At 40.7% G+C, this 18,022-nt stretch overlaps 2 protein-coding genes across 6 annotated transcripts; both read right to left on the bottom strand.

The window, feature by feature from the left end:
* Positions 1 to 102: 102 nt before the first annotated feature.
* On the bottom strand, positions 103 to 5,503 carry LOC117413101 (coiled-coil domain-containing protein 28B-like). 5 transcript variants are annotated; one of them, XR_009308273.1, is made up of 7 exons: positions 4,691 to 5,005; positions 3,563 to 3,725; positions 2,916 to 3,085; positions 2,134 to 2,288; positions 1,773 to 1,795; positions 371 to 1,404; positions 103 to 337 (listed from the first exon to the last, which is right to left on the bottom strand). XR_009308273.1 is itself a non-coding variant. In XM_058997387.1 (6 exons), the coding sequence occupies exons 2-6, from the start codon at positions 3,721 to 3,723 to the stop codon at positions 1,350 to 1,352; spliced, it is 564 nt and encodes a 187-aa protein (XP_058853370.1). In that variant the 5' UTR covers positions 3,724 to 3,725; positions 5,389 to 5,503; the 3' UTR covers positions 103 to 1,349. The 5 variants fall into 5 exon arrangements, 4 of the variants coding, with proteins under 4 accessions (XP_058853370.1, XP_058853369.1, XP_058853368.1 ...); XM_058997387.1 differs by lacking the exon at positions 4,691 to 5,005 and adding an exon at positions 5,389 to 5,503 and having other exon boundaries at positions 103 to 1,404; XM_058997386.1 differs by lacking the exon at positions 4,691 to 5,005 and adding an exon at positions 5,287 to 5,465 and having other exon boundaries at positions 103 to 1,404.
* A 2,029-nt stretch (positions 5,504 to 7,532) lies between these two features.
* Positions 7,533 to 17,037, bottom strand: LOC117412972 (alpha-taxilin-like). The gene is made up of 11 exons (XM_034021640.3): positions 16,886 to 17,037; positions 15,310 to 15,525; positions 14,596 to 14,880; positions 14,242 to 14,333; positions 11,766 to 11,936; positions 11,153 to 11,347; positions 10,649 to 10,768; positions 9,837 to 9,911; positions 9,606 to 9,698; positions 9,419 to 9,514; positions 7,533 to 9,062 (listed from the first exon to the last, which is right to left on the bottom strand). Exons 2-11 carry the CDS (start codon positions 15,515 to 15,517, stop codon positions 8,727 to 8,729), a joined length of 1,671 nt encoding a protein of 556 aa, XP_033877531.2. The 5' UTR covers positions 15,518 to 15,525; positions 16,886 to 17,037; the 3' UTR covers positions 7,533 to 8,726.
* Positions 17,038 to 18,022: the final 985 nt, after the last annotated feature.

Raw genomic sequence — 18,022 nt, 5'->3', positions numbered from 1 at the left:
CCCTTTATCAATTCTATGCCCCCCCCGGATTAATTTCATAATTCTGTAGAAATACATTGTACAATGAGAGCATTCAGATCAAAAGAGAAAAACACAAGACAGTTAACAGTGTAGTCCAGTTTTTTATTTTTACTTTATCTTAAAAGCGTTAAAATAATACAAAATCCCTTTATTAAACAAAAAAAAAGTACAACGTTTGTTATCATGACATACAGTACATACATACATGCAGTTCTTACAGCTACGAGGAAGCAGTCCAGTAATACTTAAACATCTAGTCCAGTTCAAAGTCATTTAGTGTTCAGGATTGGAAAGGAATTCACAGTTTTGCTGTCACCTGTTCAGTCAGTGTTATAAATCCTATACCAACCGCCTCATCCCTTTTGTGACCCACCAACATCTGCTACAGCACGACACTCAACAATACAATACAATACAATACAATACATATTTATATGTACATAGCGTCCTTCACGCCATGGTATCCCACAGCGCGATACAAAGTTAATGCTATGCAACGTGAACTTTGATCAGTGTTTTGCAAAACAATACAAAATTCTATTCCAACAGCATTTGCATTTAACATGTGCGATGGCTTGAATCCCAGATCATGTTTTTGCCTGTATTACTGTATGTTTGATGGATTCACTGTTATTTGTAATACATATTGAATTAATAAAACATTATAGTTTTTATTTTATTTTTTTTACTTTGAAGACACTGTAAACAGACACTAACTATGCATCGGCTTATATTAAAATCAATGGCTTAAAAGTTTGATAGCAAAACTAAATACTGCAATTGAACCCTCAACGACTGGCACTTAAGTTGTCAATAATCTGCAGTGCATTTTCAAATAAAAGCTCAGTTAATTCGAATTCTCGATTTATTCATTTTGTTTTAACACAGTTCCAATGCAATCTGATCTTCGTAAACGTGGTATTTCTGAACTACTGTACGACTGGGAAGTTGTGCTTGTGAAATACATTTCAAGTCTTTCTATGGAAGAAGTGAAGGAATACAAATGAATGGGGGGGGGGCAGGGGGAGGGTGGGTGTTGCTTGTGCCCCTACAGCAACATTTAGGGGAATGTAAACAAACTGGGCTGCCAACTGGTCTTTTTTTAAATTTAGTACAGAAGGCTAAACTAAGGACGAATATAGCAAACAGACACCAAGGAAATATCTATTAGTGTAAAACTGAGCGGGAGTTGTGTGGGGCCGTGACTAGAGCGTATTTGTCACTTTTCTTCAGTGTACTGAACACACCGCTCGGCGTTTCCGTGGCTCTGAATCAGCTTTGCATTGAGGCTCAGTCCAGGACCTGCTTCATCAGGACCTCTTTTAGCTTTATGATGCAGAAGGCTTGGCCAGTTCTTGGTTTTCTGCTAAGTGTAGCTTCTGTCTGCAATAATAATTAACGTTAAGGAAACCTCCTAATACACAAGAGAAAACATGAAGTCCCGGGAAATGCCAGTGTTGGTGTCATCGTTACTGCCGTTACATTATGCATTGCAGAGTATTAAAACAAGGAGGTGAAATGCAGAAACAGGGCACTGTAAATTAAAATACTTTAGTGCTGTCCAAAACACTCTAGTTTCCTCTAGTATACTGCAGTGCAAACAGTAGTATTCTAGGATACTACATTGTCTGAATTCAACTGAACACATGTTATAGTAAATGCTATGATTTAATGTCTCTCTGGCCCTGAACTGCACTCCACACAACAAACACGTGAATGAATAATCATTTTAAAAGCTTTCAAAAGGATACATTGAGCTGCTGAGTTCTTCCAGCTGTGAAAAAAAAAACACACCATTCATTTTGCAATCTTGACCTACGTGCAATCAAAAGGCCTGCTGTGATTCTAATTCTATTTTTAAAAAGTACAGCTATGAATAAGTATGTAGCATGCTGAGCTTCATCAAAACAGAGTCCCCACGCTGCAGCCTTTAATAGCTCAGCCAAGCACTGTCAAAATCATGCAAAAAGTAGGTAACCAGCCTCAAAGGAAATGTAAAGAATCTATTAAAATGACAACTGCTTGCTGTTTCAGTGCCATGCAGTACATGCCACCCCAGCGTCCCTATCCTAGTATTGCACGCTGCAGCAGCAAGGCTGGCAATGGACCTACGTTGCACAGCAGGTGCTCCAGGTTGTGATCCGAGGCGGATTTCTTCTGGTCCTCAGAGAGCTCCTCCACGTGGCTATCCATGCTGAAGTGCAGGCGGGCCAGCTTCTCCTGCATCTCCCTCACGTGCTCCAGCTGCTCAAACGAGCACACCTTCCCTGAGACACACACAAAAACTGTGCTTAACAAGCCCCTCTCACAGCCTCCACGCTTGTGGCACAAAACCAGTGATATTATTAAAATAATACGAGTCCTTTGGTTTTTACATTTTTTTCGGTAAAAAAACTAAATCATTCGTCTTTCATTTGTTGCCCCAAATGTCTTGATATTAAAGGCAGAGTTTCATGAGTTTCCCTTGTCATAGTACCCGTCTGTCCCCAATCCCTTATATTAGCGAGATTGCTGAATTCAATCAGCATTACGTTTTGTAACTCACCCCCCACGTCCTTTTGTCCCGATTGCTTCAGAGCTCTATAGCATCCCTTAGCAGTCTCAAAGACCTGCAGCATCACCCAAGTTGCCATGGCAACAGTCGGAGCCCCTTGGCAGTATTACAGGAAGCTGTACCCTGCTTGGTGGTGATGAGGAGTCCCTTAGCAATCTTAACAAAGACGTGCTGCGTGGCTCAACCTGCCTGTGCCTTGATGATAGGAGCCCCTCAGCAGTATTACAGGAAGCCTCACTTCTCCCTGCTCCACGGCTCTGACAGTTGCTCAGCTCAACCTGCCCTGGCTATAGTAGGATTCCCTTAACAATAGCAGTGTAGTCCTGAATCTCAACCTTACCGAAGGCCTGCAGTTTGCCGGAGTGGAAGTCGTTGAGCAGGCTGAGGAGCCCCCCCTCCATCTCCCGCACATCGGAGACGTCCGTCAGGAAGGAGTGTTGCAGGGGGGAGGACTGGTTCACCTTGCTGGGGCCTGCGGGCTGGGGGGCTCGCTCCTTCTCTTTGTGGGACCTCGAAAGAAAAAACAAAACAAAACCATGCGTCATAAAAAGAACATGAAAGCAGCTCCGGCTTTTAATGCAATCAAGGAAGCATCCTGTACGACGCTTAAAATGAATTTCTTTATTCAAACAAACTGTTTAAAAACTATCTATAACAAAATCTCCTCCTTACCCTACCCGACTTTTGAAATCACGTACAGAGATGGAAATAAGACTCCTATTGCACAGCAGTTTCACCCATTCCAGGTTTTACTACAAGCTTGTAAAGGGTACAAGCTCAGGTGTGCCTTATTAAACTCTTAGTAAAACCAGGAATGGATCAAACAGCTATGCAATGGGAGCCCTGAATGTTACAGCAAACCCTGGGTAGCTATTAAAGGCGAATGCATCAGTACCGTACTGTAAATGAGATTGTGCTAATATTTTATTTGAAGCTCATTGGAGTTGGAACGGCCGTTTGAGCAGATTATGGTGAATCTGTACTGACCTCTTGAACCTGGTCCTGGGTTTAGGGGAGGGGGGCTGGGGCAGCCCCAGGGAGAAGGTGGTGCTCTTGCTGGCCGGCACGGAGAGCTTGCGGGGGTTCACCGGGGGGGCCAGCTGGGCGAGACACACCTTTGGGCTCCTCTTCTTCTTCTTGTCCTCCATTTCTTCACAATGGGGTAGAAAAACACAGGAATAAGGCAACATACTGTTCTGAAACACACTTCCATGTTGTCTCTGTCGTAGTTTAATGGGACTTCGGGCATAGCAAACAGTGCCACCCAGTGGCAAAGGCAGCAATTGGTCTCCCATCTGCCAATACTTTAGCATCTGCGCCGCAGTTTAAGCCTTCTTAACACTGCAGACCTTCAGCTGCTAAAAATAACAATCCCATGGGTGTAGTAATGCTATCATCTTGCCCTCTGCCCGTCTCAGCATTTAAAGGTACAGTACAGGCGTGCTGTGCCTGTCTCTACTGTTTTGTTTTGTTTTTTCAACACCAGTAATAATGTATCAGTGCATTAGTCAAACTTTGGAGAAAAAATAAATCCATTGTTTCTGCAGTACATGCATTACACAACCTTGACAATAAAAAATAACTGAAACGCTATACGCGCGGTATTGCATGGATTGTTCAGAATCATCACATAACTGCACGGTGTGACGGATCAGTAACAACTTCTATTATTTATCATAAGTTTTGTTGTGTGTCATCAAGAAAAATAAATAAATACAAAATAAAACACTATACAACATTCCATTCCATCACGGGAACTTTGTTTTAAATACTATTTACATTAAAATTACACAAGCAAATGATTTAGTTGATATAATAAACTAAATTATTGAAATCTTCGAAAACAGACCAAAGTTGGAACTGCCATCTGACTCCTCCGCTCAAAACAGTACATCCGAATCACCGCTCTGAACACAACGCCTCAGCACCCAAGCGCTGGGCCATTTGCATCAATCACTTCTACAATGCAATCCTTATATAGCGTTTCTTTCTTTCCACACGCTTTAAAAACAGAGACATACTAAAAGCAATACAGTATTTGAATGCATGTATATCTGAACCATCGTGCGTTAAAATGCTTATCAATAAAACAGCAAACAACACTTCACGTCTTACCGTGCAAAAAAAGAAGAAAAAAAAAAGATTTGTGTGCAAGAACCGAGCTGCAAGAAAAATGTCAACAGAACAATGTAGTAGTATTTCTTTTCGACAAACTGTATCACCAAAACGGAATCCGATGTACAATGCAACACTCTTCCGCTGCTGGATGTTTTATTTAGAGTTTGCAAAACCCCGATCAGATGTGATCTTCAGAAACCGACTAATGTTGTTATCATAGTAACAAAACATCGCCTCCACCATCTCGCCCCGGCTGTTTATCACTTTCAATCAATGGGCTCCTTTCCATTTAAAGGGGAAGGCTCCCCATTTCTAAGATGATGTGGCGCATACGCACACAAAAATGCAATTTTCAGAGCCGCTGGACTTGCCTTCACATGTCTTATTATGGTGATAACACAAAGTAATTTTACACAAATACTACTACTACTACGACTACTACTACTACTAATAATAATAATAATACACCATTGTTATTATAACACAACAACAAATAATAAATGCAAACAAAATAATTACTTATCTATAAATGAGTAATTGAAAATTATATAAATAGCTAGATAGATAGAGATTTGAAGGTGGAATAAACTCACCTGTGTCAAAATAAGGACACAACTAATCAAAGCTAATAAATAAATACATACATACAAATAGACTATTTGATTCCCAACAGTGGCACCTAACTAATACAACACCTTTGTACAATGCTGTGCTGTCCTTCCTCTCTCTGATATGAGCTCCCCATACCAGCTAGGTGAAGAGGCTCAGGGCATGCAGACATACTGAGCTTGCAATGCAGGTGTGGAAAGTCTCATTAATACATGAGTTATGGGAATCTGCTGATAATTAGGCATCGGTATACAAGCAGCTGTGATCCATCCAGCAAGTCAACATAACAATCAATGCATTAGTCACTGGAGGAGCTGTAATTCACATGCAAAGTCTGCTCTGGGATCATTTGATGACAGGATGCTATTTTATTGCAAACACAAAGCTCGCTCTTCTTGCATTTCTGGCATTACCTTTCAGAATCTGGCAGGGTTTCCCGTTACTCAAAGTATTTGGCTGTGTCACTGGTCTTAAACCAGCAGACTGTATCAGTAACGGTACTTCCTCATAAGATGTTGTTATAACAATACTCCCGCGGTTATTATTATTATTATTATTGATAATAAGAGGGGTCAGGGATAGCGGACCTGTCCTGTCCTGCTCTTTGACTGTAACAGCGGCCTTAACAGCCTTCTCTTTCCTCAGCCCCCTTTCCTGTGTTTTGGTTGTTTTTAGTGATGTTAATAAGGGGGTCTCTTCTATAGGCTGGAGCGGGTCTTTACTGGCCTTTAAAACTCTCAACCTGCTGCCACTGGTGATTGGCAACCACTTTCATTCAAATCTTTTTACCTAAAAGGCGTCAGTCAATGAAAGCACAACTCATGTTCAGTCTTGTTTTTCTTTCCTACATTCTAACCAGAGTCTTCAAAGTGCTGGAAACAAATTCTGGTCTTGAGTGGTCAAAGATCTTTGAGTGAAAACATTTGTGTGTGTGTGTGTGTGTCTAGGACACCAACAGAGACGTGACCAAGGTCTAAACCTTCACACTGTAAAGGCTTTTTCTTAGTAATTCTTTAAAACAACAATAAAAAAATTCTAAAATTATAGAACACCTGGTTCCCCCACCACAATCACAAATATTTAGTCCCAGAGGAGACACCAAGATATGGGAACAAACCGGAGACTGGAAAGCTGCAATATGTTTTAGATTTATTTTTAAATGTTGAAATGCTAAATAAACGTATACAGAGATAAAAATGACGACTAAAGGAAAACATACAAAAAAAAAAAAGAAGTCAGTGTGGAATGCATTCTTTGGTACCCGATTATATAAATAATAATATTACATGGTTTTATTCTTGTAAACTGAATGTGCACTTACTTTAAATTAAGAAAAAAAGCAGTATATAAAAATATACCAGTAGTCAAAAATGTAAAAGATAGTGAGCAAAAAGCACAGCAAAAGAAATCCATTCCATCGTAAGAGGTGTGCCGATTACTAAGACAGTCTTACAACTGAATTGAGGGTGTTACAGTACAGATTAACCTTTCATTAACCTTATCATCTCATGCTTCACAGAGGGAGATGCAATACCTGGCTCTTCACAGGCTTAGATGCACAGAGTAAGGATACATTTGAATACATACAACTGAACAGCTGAACCAATATTTTGATACATCCTGCCCTTTTGTTTTTCTTTAAATACCAAACAAACACACACACAATAACCATGCAAAACACTGAAGAGTCCCCTCAAAAACTCTATCGTCACAGCCCTCGTTACAACACAAGCCCTTTCCGGATGGAAAGTGAATGCCCATTTTAGTAGTGTTACACATTATCAAATAGTTAACAACTCGAGGGACAAACACCCTCTTCCAAGAAAGTGCAGTTATTTATCCAAGTACGTCAAGAAACTCGGGGGGGTGACAGGTGTTTAGATTAGCCTCCCTAGATCATTAAAATCGATACTGGACGTTTAATTTCCTGTGGTTTTAGATTCAAGGGGTTTCAGAAATCCACCTTAAAAAGCACTGAAATTAATACCTTAGAAGAGCCTTAAGGGATATGCTTATATTAGGTGCTTAAGACGTTTTATGCAACAGTGAGCATCTACAAAATTAGTTGTGAGTTACGAGTGGAGTATCTCACTAGTGTAGCAATGATTACCATAATGTCCAAGTATGCAATGGAATTAAATCACCAAAATGATTATTATATTTCAAGAGCCTAAAATGAACCAAGACATGATATGCTGAACACACAAACACTAACAAGTAAAACTACAGGTAGGTCACCGTCATTTCTTTACTTGAAGTTAGACTGACATTTCAAGAATAAAACTCACCAACAGTGATCAGAAATGCATTTCACTCGGTAGCATTTTGCTTTCTGGTTTTTGTTTAGCTTGTACTTCAAATTATCAATAAATAATAATAATAATAATAATAATAATAATAATAATAATAATAATAATAATAATAAATGGGTTGTTGAACCTTCTTGAAATAGCCCGAGCTCTTATTGTGAAAGATGATCAATGATATTGGAAAATAAAAAGTCTGGTACAGTGATGATATACATTTTTAATAGCCGACACACATATAACCTGGAACTTTTTGTTGTTTGTTTTTGATTTGGAAATCTGGATACAAGTGCTCGAAATTATAAGAAACAAGCATTAAAAAAAAAATATTAAGGATGCTTCAAAAGATACTGTTGACTAAAGGTACAGCCAAAAACAAAAGAACAAACCTTAAGACGTGTAGCTGGAATGAACAAGAAGCAGGTTTATAATTAGTTCTCTCCTGTCACCCAGTCTCTGGTTTTAGAATGATCAGTGTTTGGTATGTATTTATTACTGTAGGTATACAACCAGTGTAACAAACCTGAGCATAGAGGTCCATACTAAACCTGAGGGTTAATACAGCAAACAGTCTTAAAATCATTATGGTGCTAACCAGAACCCTTAGGTAATGGTTCACCAGTTAGTTATCTGTGCTGCTACAGAAGCAAACCAGAGAACATTACCAGGGAGCAGACTGCACAGATTCCTTGCACTTTATACTTTAAATACAGTAATATACCTAGATGCCAATAGTTCTGAACCCCAGGGCTGGAAGCCAGGCTAATGGTCATTTCTAGAATGATATTAGATAGGCTAATTATATCTAGAATAAGAATAATAATAATAATAATAATAATAATAATAATAATAATAATAATAATACAGTCAACTTTTTTATTAGTTATAAAAAGGATTGGAGAATTTCATTGTGAAATTGTTGCACCTGCTTACAAGAAACTGGGGAATGTGGTCAAAAAAAAAAAAAAAAAAAAAAAGGTGCTTTTGTGGAAAACTACTGAGTCCATCTTAAATCACTTGTCAGATTTAGTTTCCACCCCCCCCCCCATGATAAATGACATCACACTGTACCAGGCATGTAACACAGTGATGGGTCCCCACATGGTAAACATGCAGGGCTACTCCTCTGTGTGCAGGTCCCCCGCTCTCTCCTCGGGCTCTTCACTCTGCTCTCTTGTGCAGCTGCAGGTCTGGAGGCAGGGAAGCTCCGTGGTCTCGGAGTGGGTGGAAGTCTCTTGGTCTTGGGGGTTCTCTGGGGGTTCACAGCAGCCGTCCCCCGGGCAGGTCTCTGCCTCGTGTGTAGCTAGAGCGCCGCCCTGCAGGCCCGCCTGTGTGCTCAGACTCTGTACTTTTTTACTCAGCTCGTTGCGTTCGATCTGCAGCGCCCGACACAGCTTCTCCAGCCTCAGAATCTTCACCTGAAGGCCCTCGAATTCTCTGTCGCAAAGAGTTTTCTTTAAAAAGGAAAAGGAAATAAATTGCTGTCACTCATGGCGATTGAAACCGTTCATGCATGGCAACAGAAAAAGGTTTTTCGTCTTTATATGGGGACGTATGGAAGATGCATATGCATGATGACCTTCTACGAGGATGACATTTCCCATATAAAAGCAATTAAAAAATAATTAAATGTATTTATTGCATGTCCAAAATGTCTTGTTTTCAGCTATTTTCAATTTCACTCATGATAAAATAAAATGCACGGATTTATAACAAGCTTACTTTCAGCTCTAAGTTCTGTCTTCATCTGCAAACACATGCAACATTTCACCAAGACCGAGATGCCCAAAAGAACAATGGAAAGATTTACCTCTTCTGCCATGTCCAGGAGGGCCTTGTTGCTGCTCTCCCATCTGGAGCGATACATGGTGGTCTCCTTCTCCAGTTTTTTAATTTTTTTTGTCATCTAAAAACAAAAAATCAGGAGAAGATAATGAGTTTGAGGCTTGATAATTATAAAAATAAGAGATACTGTTTGTTAAATATTAGCAGCCTACCTTTTCCATCTCTTGCTTAAACGTTGTAAACACCTCATTGCTTTTAGACAGCGTAGTTTGGAATTCTTCAAACTTTTCTGTATACAAAGAGAGCTAGAGAGAGAGAGAGAGACAGGCAGAAAGAAATATAAATGTCAGACTGCTTACCCATACTACTGATTCCAAGAAGACATAAAATAAACAGAAATGCTTTTTTGGATTTGCTTCACACAGACTTCACTTGTTCAATACCTGTTGCTTGAGGTGGACCTCCTGTTGCTTCATCAGTTCACACATCCTCTGTGAGTCCACTGCTTCCTTCAGTAACTGCAGGCGAAAAGGACAAGACATGCACATCAATTAGAACGCTATGCTGGAAATCAACCAATCGGCATGAAGGATCTGTCACAATTCCAGTTCATCTTATCCTGTGTATTGATGTCATCCTGTGCAGGGAACACACAACACTTTGCTTAATAGTAGTTCCTGAGCACATTCTGTTTGTGACTTACAGTAGTGTGCAAACTTGATCCCTTTGTGCTTTAATTGGCATTAAACAACTAAAAAGCCTCGTGCATTTTAACCATTCATGGCTGTGTTCCTTTTCTCTTACTATTTTAAAATTGCATGTGTGGCCTATTAAAGCCATCACTTAAATTAGACAATCTATACATTCGCCTATTGACAATTTTCTAAGGTTTTCAGTAACAATGGTTTGATTTGATAAGCACAGCAAATCAAAACAGAAGCAATGGAGTGTTCTAATAAATTTGCACACGACTGTATATTAAGATAGTCATATGTAGGGCGTCTCACTGTTACAGAAATCATTTTTCAGTTTTAACAGCTGTGTGGTCCTCTCGCCTCTCATAACAAAAAGCAACACCCCACACACAAAGTATTAACTTCTGATACTTATTTAACAAGTGGAAACATCAGCAGTATTTTCCTGACACACGGAAACCTTCCTAAAAAGGACATTCAAAACATCCCCTCCCCAGATGAATAACGGGAACCTAACTGATCTCAGCATGGCAAAGCTTCTCTCCACAGCAAATACTTACAAAGTCTTTCTCTCGCTGATGCCCGTCCTCGGACTCCTTCAGCAGCTCCTGAGCTTGCTGCAGTTTAGCATCTACCAACTGCTGCTGCAGGTCCTTGTGCTTGAACACCTTATCGATGTGCTGCAAAAGAAGTGGGCAGGTGGCGTTAACGAAATGCAGCAAGTAAAACCAGTGATGTCGGAGCCAATATATAGAATTTACTGTCAAAGTCATGCAATCATGCTGCTCACGAAATGTGCTGAATCGGAATACCAGGCTCGCTATCAATAGATAACATGTGTTGTGGCAGTGACGATCCCGTTAAGCGATAAGTGTAGCGCTGGAACTTCTGGTCAGAAAGATTACTACGAACAGAGCTATATCCTAGTAAAACCACTGAAGGATCCAGGGAAACAAGGGGTAACTTGTTCCTGCTGTTCACACAAGTAAACGCAATGGTTTCCTGCCCCTCCCCCAGCTCTGCAGAGGAGGTCTGGGGGAGGCTGGGGTGCGGTGTCCCCTCACCTCCTCTCGGAGCTCGTACTGCTCGATGAGTTTCTTGAGCTTCTCTGCCAGCTCCACGTTCTCCTGCCGCAGCTTGCCGTTGTGCTTGTTGTGCTGCTCCATCTGCACCTGGATGTCGTTCAGGGTCACCTGGAAATGCGAGGTCACTTCCTTCCGCTTCTCCTCTTCCTCACGGGTGCGCTGCACACCTTCCTCCTGTAGTGTGGGAAGAGGGGGGGGTAAAGACTTAAAATGCACAATATCAGAAGCATGGGAGGGGGTTAAACCAAAAGACATTAGATTAAAACAAAAAACGCCTTGCAGCAAACTGCAAACTTTAGCTTAGCATATCATACTTGACCAGATTTATTCAGACAGAAATGGCCCCAAGTGACCAATGAATCACTGTAAAGATGAATCGGATATATGGAGATCATAGTGTTGTTGTGACTTTAAAAACAAAAACAAAGCATGGAGCTCCCAAAAAGCCTGGAGCCAAGACAGAAATGGTGCCAGGGCATGTTTTAAAATGACGAGGAGTGGGTCAGGTGCCCACCTAATGAATCCATCCAGAGCACTCTATCAGTTTCTCTTCAGTATCTGAAGGTTTGCGAAGCTGCCGCTGTGCACTCACCTTCAGCGTGCGGTTGTGTCTCTGCAGCTCCCTGCACAGGCCTTCCAGCTTGCTGCGGGCGAGGATGGCTTTGCTGTGCTCATTCCGCAGGTTATCCTTCTCTTGGATCAGCTGGTTCTGCTTCTTCTGCAGGAGCCTCATCTGCTTCTGGGAATTCCTGTGTTCTTCCAACTGCAAGACAAAAAAGAAGACATTTACACTGGGCTGTGAGGTCTCCCATACCAGCATCTAATCACAGTGCTCCCCCTTTAAAACACTGTACTCATAACCTGTTCCACGATATAAAGGGCTGTTTATTACAAAGAGGGAGAACTGTACGATGTTCAGACTGTCGGCAATGGTCTTACCACCCTGCAATAAAATACACACTGCGATCAGCCAAAGTACAGTCAATTTAGTTTTACTGCAGGTCTAGCTTGCCCAATCTTGTATACTTAACCAGGCTGATTAATCTAATTTTACTATGCGACTCAAGTCAAGAGCGCTGTATTTTCCAGGCAATCTTAGATCACTATTACAGCGTAATGACAATGTAGCTATTAAAACTGCCAGAATGGCCATTGCATTTACTTGCAATATGAAGTTATTTCATGTATTACTTAGATGAAAAAAGATTACGTTTCTGCTCAAACCTAGAGGGTATTTCTATTTTAAAATGGAATTAATACAGTTACAGTGCCTTGCGAAAGTATTCGGCCCCCTCGAACTTTGTGACCTTTTGCCACATTTCAGGCTTCAAACATAAAGATATGAAACTGTAATTTTTTGTGAAGAATCAACAACAAGTGGGACACAATCATGAAGTGGAACGAAATTTATTGGATATTTCAAACTTTTTTAACAAATAAAAAACTGAAAAATTGGGCGTGCAAAATTATTCAGCCCCTTTACTTTCAGTGCAGCAAACTCTCTCCAGAAGTTCAGTGAGGATCTCTGAATGATCCAATGTTGACCTAAATGACTAATGATGATAAATAGAATCCACCTGTGTGTAATCAATTCTCCGTATAAATGCACCTGCACTGTGATAGTCTCAGAGGTCCGTTTAAAGCGCAGAGAGCATCATGAAGAACAAGGAACACACCAGGCAGGTCCGAGATACTGTTGTGGAGAAGTTTAAAGCCGGATTTGGATACAAAAAGATTTCCCAAGCTTTAAACATCCCAAGGAGCACTGTGCAAGCGATAATATTGAAATGGAAGGAGTATCAGACCACTGCAAATCTACCAAGACCTGGCCGTCCCTCTAAACTTTCAGCTCATACAAGGAGAAGACTGATCAGAGATGCAGCCAAGAGGCCCATGATCACTCTGGATGAACTGCAGAGATCTACAGCTGAGGTGGGAGACTCTGTCCATAGGACAACAATCAGTCGTATACTGCACAAATCTGGCCTTTATGGAAGAGTGGCAAGAAGAAAGCCATTTCTTAAAGATATCCATAAAAAGTGTTGTTTACAGTTTGCCACAAGCCACCTGGGAGACACACCAAACATGTGGAAGAAGGTGCTCTGGTCAGATGAAACCAAAATCGAACTTTTTGGCAACAATGCAAAACGCTATGTTTGGCGTAAAAGCAACACAGCTCATCACCCTGAACACACCATCCCCACTGTCAAACATGGTGGTGGCAGCATCATGGTTTGGGCCTGCTTTTCTTCAGCAGGGACAGGGAAGATGGTTAAAATTGATGGGAAGATGGATGGAGCCAAATACAGGACCATTCTGGAAGAAAACCTGATGGAGTCTGCAAAAGACCTGAGACTGGGACGGAGATTTGTCTTCCAACAAGACAATGATCCAAAACATAAAGCAAAATCTACAATGGAATGGTTCACAAATAAACATATCCAGGTGTTAGAATGGCCAAGTCAAAGTCCAGACCTGAATCCAATCGAGAATCTGTGGAAAGAACTAAAAACTGCTGTTCACAAATGCTCTCCATCCAACCTCACTGAGCTCGAGCTGTTTTGCAAGGAGGAATGGGCAAAAATTTCAGTCTCTCGATGTGCAAAACTGATAGAGACATACCCCAAGCGACTTACAGCTGTAATCGCAGCAAAAGGTGGCGCTACAAAGTATTAACTTAAGGGGGCTGAATAATTTTGCACGCCCAATTTTTCAGTTTTTTATTTGTTAAAAAAGTTTGAAATATCCAATAAATTTCGTTCCACTTCATGATTGTGTCCCACTTGTTGTTGATTCTTCACAAAAAATTACAGTTTCATATCTTTATGTTTGAAGCCTGAAATGTGGCAAAAGGTCGCAAAGTTCGAGGGGGCCGAATACTTTCGCAAGGCACTGTAAAAGGCTTTCAAGTTGAGAGAGGTCGCTCTGAATTTCAAAGCTCAGCAATTTCATTGCTTTCAGTAGCGTGTCAAAGTATAGAAAGCTTGTAAACATGTGAAGGTCTATATTCTGACAAATATACAGAATTTACAGATTATAAAAGCAGTTGTTATAGATGCTCGACTCACCAGTTCAGCATATTTCTTGCAAAGTGCAGCAAGCTTCTCTTCTGGAGTGCTCAGAGTATTCAGAGTTTGCATTAACAGTGTAATCTCCTTTCCTAAAATGTAACAAAGAAAATATTACAGTATAATAAATACTATAATATAATTAAAGTAATTAAAGAACATTTTATATTCCAAATACCATGCTGTAGAGCAGAGAACAGATTGGAATTTGAGCGCAGGGATGGAAATAAGACTCCCATTGCATAGCAGTTTAATCCACTCCTGGTTTCACTACGAGCTTTAGAACTATCACATAACTTTTCTTAAATATTTTGAACAGTGACAGAGTTTAGTAAGAATAAGAACACAGCTCACCAAGTCCTTTGGCTTTTTTCTTCTCTTGCGGCTTTTTCTGCTCCTTCTCCCCAGTGCTGCCGTTTATCTTGGGCTCCTCTACGAACACCACCTCAGCCTTGGTCTCCTCTCTGTGGACTATTCCGTTCACCTCCACACACGGCAGCCCGTTCTGGGGGGACTCTGCACCTCCCTTCTGCGCCCCGTCCTCGCCCTCCAGGCAGTAGGTGTTTAGAATGTCCTCCAGTTTCCTGCTCAGCTCCTCGGCCATATCGCTGCCAACGGGAGGACACAGGCCTTCCACAGCTTCAGGGAAAGAGAAATAAGAGCAAAATACTATTTTATTAGCGACACAACCACAGGTGCACTGCAAAGCAGGAGAGGGAAACATACAACACTTTAATTCATATTTACACTATTATTCAACTCTAAATTATCACTTATTTTTAGGGATGCACCAATTACAATTTCCAACATGCCATATCGATAATGTCGATACCAATTGTTTTCATTATTAAATCACTGTAAATCGGGGTTTCTGCTTGCTTGAAAATATACTTAAGCTTAAAACTGAACACAAAATATTTTACTTGCATGTATTTCATAGGCAATACATTCTGCTAGAAATTAATTTTGCATTACACTGTGAAGTCAAAACGCTTACTGAACATGTATATGCATACACTGAGGTGTTGAGTGGTCTCAAATTGTGATTATCAGTGCATCCCTGCTTACCCCCATTTTTAGTTTCAGTGTCCGGAGTTGGACTCTTGGCTGGGTGGTTCTCTGGCGGTGTGGTATCAGGCTGGCCGGGGCTGGTCTGAACCTCATGGTTTGATGCCATCTCAGGATCCACAGCGGGTTCCTGGGCTGCACCACCACTGGCCTGGACTGTGTTCTCAGCACACTGCTGGTCCTTGCTCTCGGAGTCCTGGTTTTTCATAATTAGAACTGGAGAAAAAGAAACAGTGTCAGTATGGAACAATCAGCTCTACAGGTTGTTATAGATCTAAACCAGCTGTGCTGTGCCCAAGGGCAGAATTGTGCCTGCCAGACAAGTGTTGTGCCCTTGATGCCAGCTGACATCTGAAAAACTGATGTAGCAGACTAGGGGAACTAAAGCCATTACAATCGAATACGCTTTGCTACCAGTCACTGTGTATGTGCAGTTTGATTAAACTTTGTATTAAGTAGTTAGTTGAATGTTAAGAGATAAAAGACGTCATGCCTTAGACTTTACAAATATGTGCACCTGACTAGGAAATATTGACGACCAGGCTCAAAATAAAGCATAAATGATAACACATATAAATATGAAACTGCAGATAAACATGGAATCTAGGGACACTACTGAAACTGCCATTCAAACAGAATTACACATTGCGTTTCTTGTCCCAACATCACTTCCAGTATACCGGATTCAATAGGGATGATATCCAAACGTGCCCTCCTAATAATATTCAATATAAACCAGGAGTGTTTGTCACAATCGTATCTGTTTTCATTGACCACTGTAGTTTTCATGGAGCAGGGATGGAAAGAAGACTCCTGCTGGGTAGCAGTTTCACCCATTCCAGGTTTTACTACAAGCTTGATTATCCACAGTTTACAGGTAACAAGCTCAGGTGAGTCTTATTAAACCCACAGTAAAGCAAGGTTAGGATCAAACTGCTCTGCAATGGAAGTCTGATTTGCATCCCAGTGGTGTTCAAACTGCCTTAACTGATTTTCAGCAATTCAGCCTGCAAAGTGTGTTTCTCTTCGTTGCTTTGGTTACTTAGTTTCAATCCGTTTTGGAACAGTGCACAAAACAGAGGGTTCACTAAAATGTTTTCACATTACGCCGCCCGTATTTACTAAGTACTGAACAATGAATACACTGCCAACATCACGTCAGCAAAATAGCCTTCGGTATTAAGATTTATTTCTCAATAACCATTTCTTCAGTTTCAAGACAAGCGAAACTCAAAAAAACAGACCGCGTCGTCTGTGTGATTAGGAATGGGAAAATCAGCACAGCATTTAGGAATCAGACAGGATACGGTCTTCAAAAATAAACCTCAGAGAATTCCTCGTCAACTTACCGCAACCAAACAAACATAACACAATATCCTGCGACTGGAATAAAAAAACAAAGTAGTAAGTGATATCGTTGCATCAACGCATACGGGTCGAGTAAACACCAAACGAATTAGTAGTCCTGCCAGTCGCTAACTCTACTTTATCACTTAATATGTACTTCTACATCCCTAACAAGAGATAACTCCGTGTTTAATTATTATATTAATAGTTGCCGTTCAATATATATTACCTGTCAGTTGCCGGATTGTAGAATACAATATTCACTTCAGCTCTCCGTGCCACTACCAGCTTTCACTTCTGCCAACTGCCAAACCGGAAAGTCTGAAGAAATGACGGACCGCCATTGGAGAGACGGCAGGCGGAACTCACCAAGATAACCCAATAGATGTATGGAGAAGACGGAAAAGGCGGGTCTAAGACAGTCCGCAATGCATCGTGGACCTTGTAGTCTTTTCGCCCACAGAATCGCAGTAAGAACTTAAATTCCCACAATGCAGCGATTATGTACATTTACAGTCTAAAAAGCAGAAGTGACACGGTTAGTGTTTAAAAAGGAAAAAAAAGGGATATGTATATTTCAAGCTGCAGCCTCCCACAATCATGTTCAATTTTACACATTTATTTATTTCCATCTTTCTGCCATAATTTAGTTTTTTTCTGCTGTTCTTTGTTGACAGTCCAGTTTACACTCCACGACGTAGCCCCCCCCCCCCCAATACTGTACCTGCTGGTCATGAATACAGATCTTCAAGCACTTACAAGCTGGTCGTATTGAGCGAAAACCCTCTTAGTTACTTCCTTGAAAACTATTTTTAAAACCTTCTAGAACACTACCCCCTGATCAGTTTATTTAAGTACTGTTCTCTGGCAAACAGAACGCCGATACAGCACAGACAGCTAATGCACTGTTTTGCTGGAAGCGATAATTCATAGGATTCACTCAGATCAGTGACTTTCACTGAGGTGAGGGTACACTTACTACACACCGTGTTTAGATCATGTTCCTAACTTTAAATGTCACCGCATGTTACATACCCGTTTACAAAAAAACAAAATAACAAAAAAGAAAATGCGCAAGTTGGAGAAGCAGATAATGTAACATAAAAGTAGACGATGTATTACCCTGTAATCTCTGCTGTGCAATCGTGTACTATGTATTTTGATAACCGCACTTGTAATTTTCTCTGTGAAAAAGTAAAACAGGCCATTATTGGCTTAAGTAAATAAAATACATGACCATGTATCAACTGCATACAATGTATAAGGTTGTGTATAGACTATAGGGGTTTGCAGATAATTGTTGTTTCCTTTTAAGACCCCTGCTGTCATTACCACATTTAGCCAGCTGAGGTTCCAAAAAATGAAA

This window comes from Acipenser ruthenus, chromosome 23 (genome assembly GCF_902713425.1).
Source record: "Acipenser ruthenus chromosome 23, fAciRut3.2 maternal haplotype, whole genome shotgun sequence".
Lineage (NCBI taxonomy): Eukaryota > Metazoa > Chordata > Actinopteri > Acipenseriformes > Acipenseridae > Acipenser > Acipenser ruthenus.
This window is presented reverse-complemented; position numbering and strand designations above follow the sequence as displayed.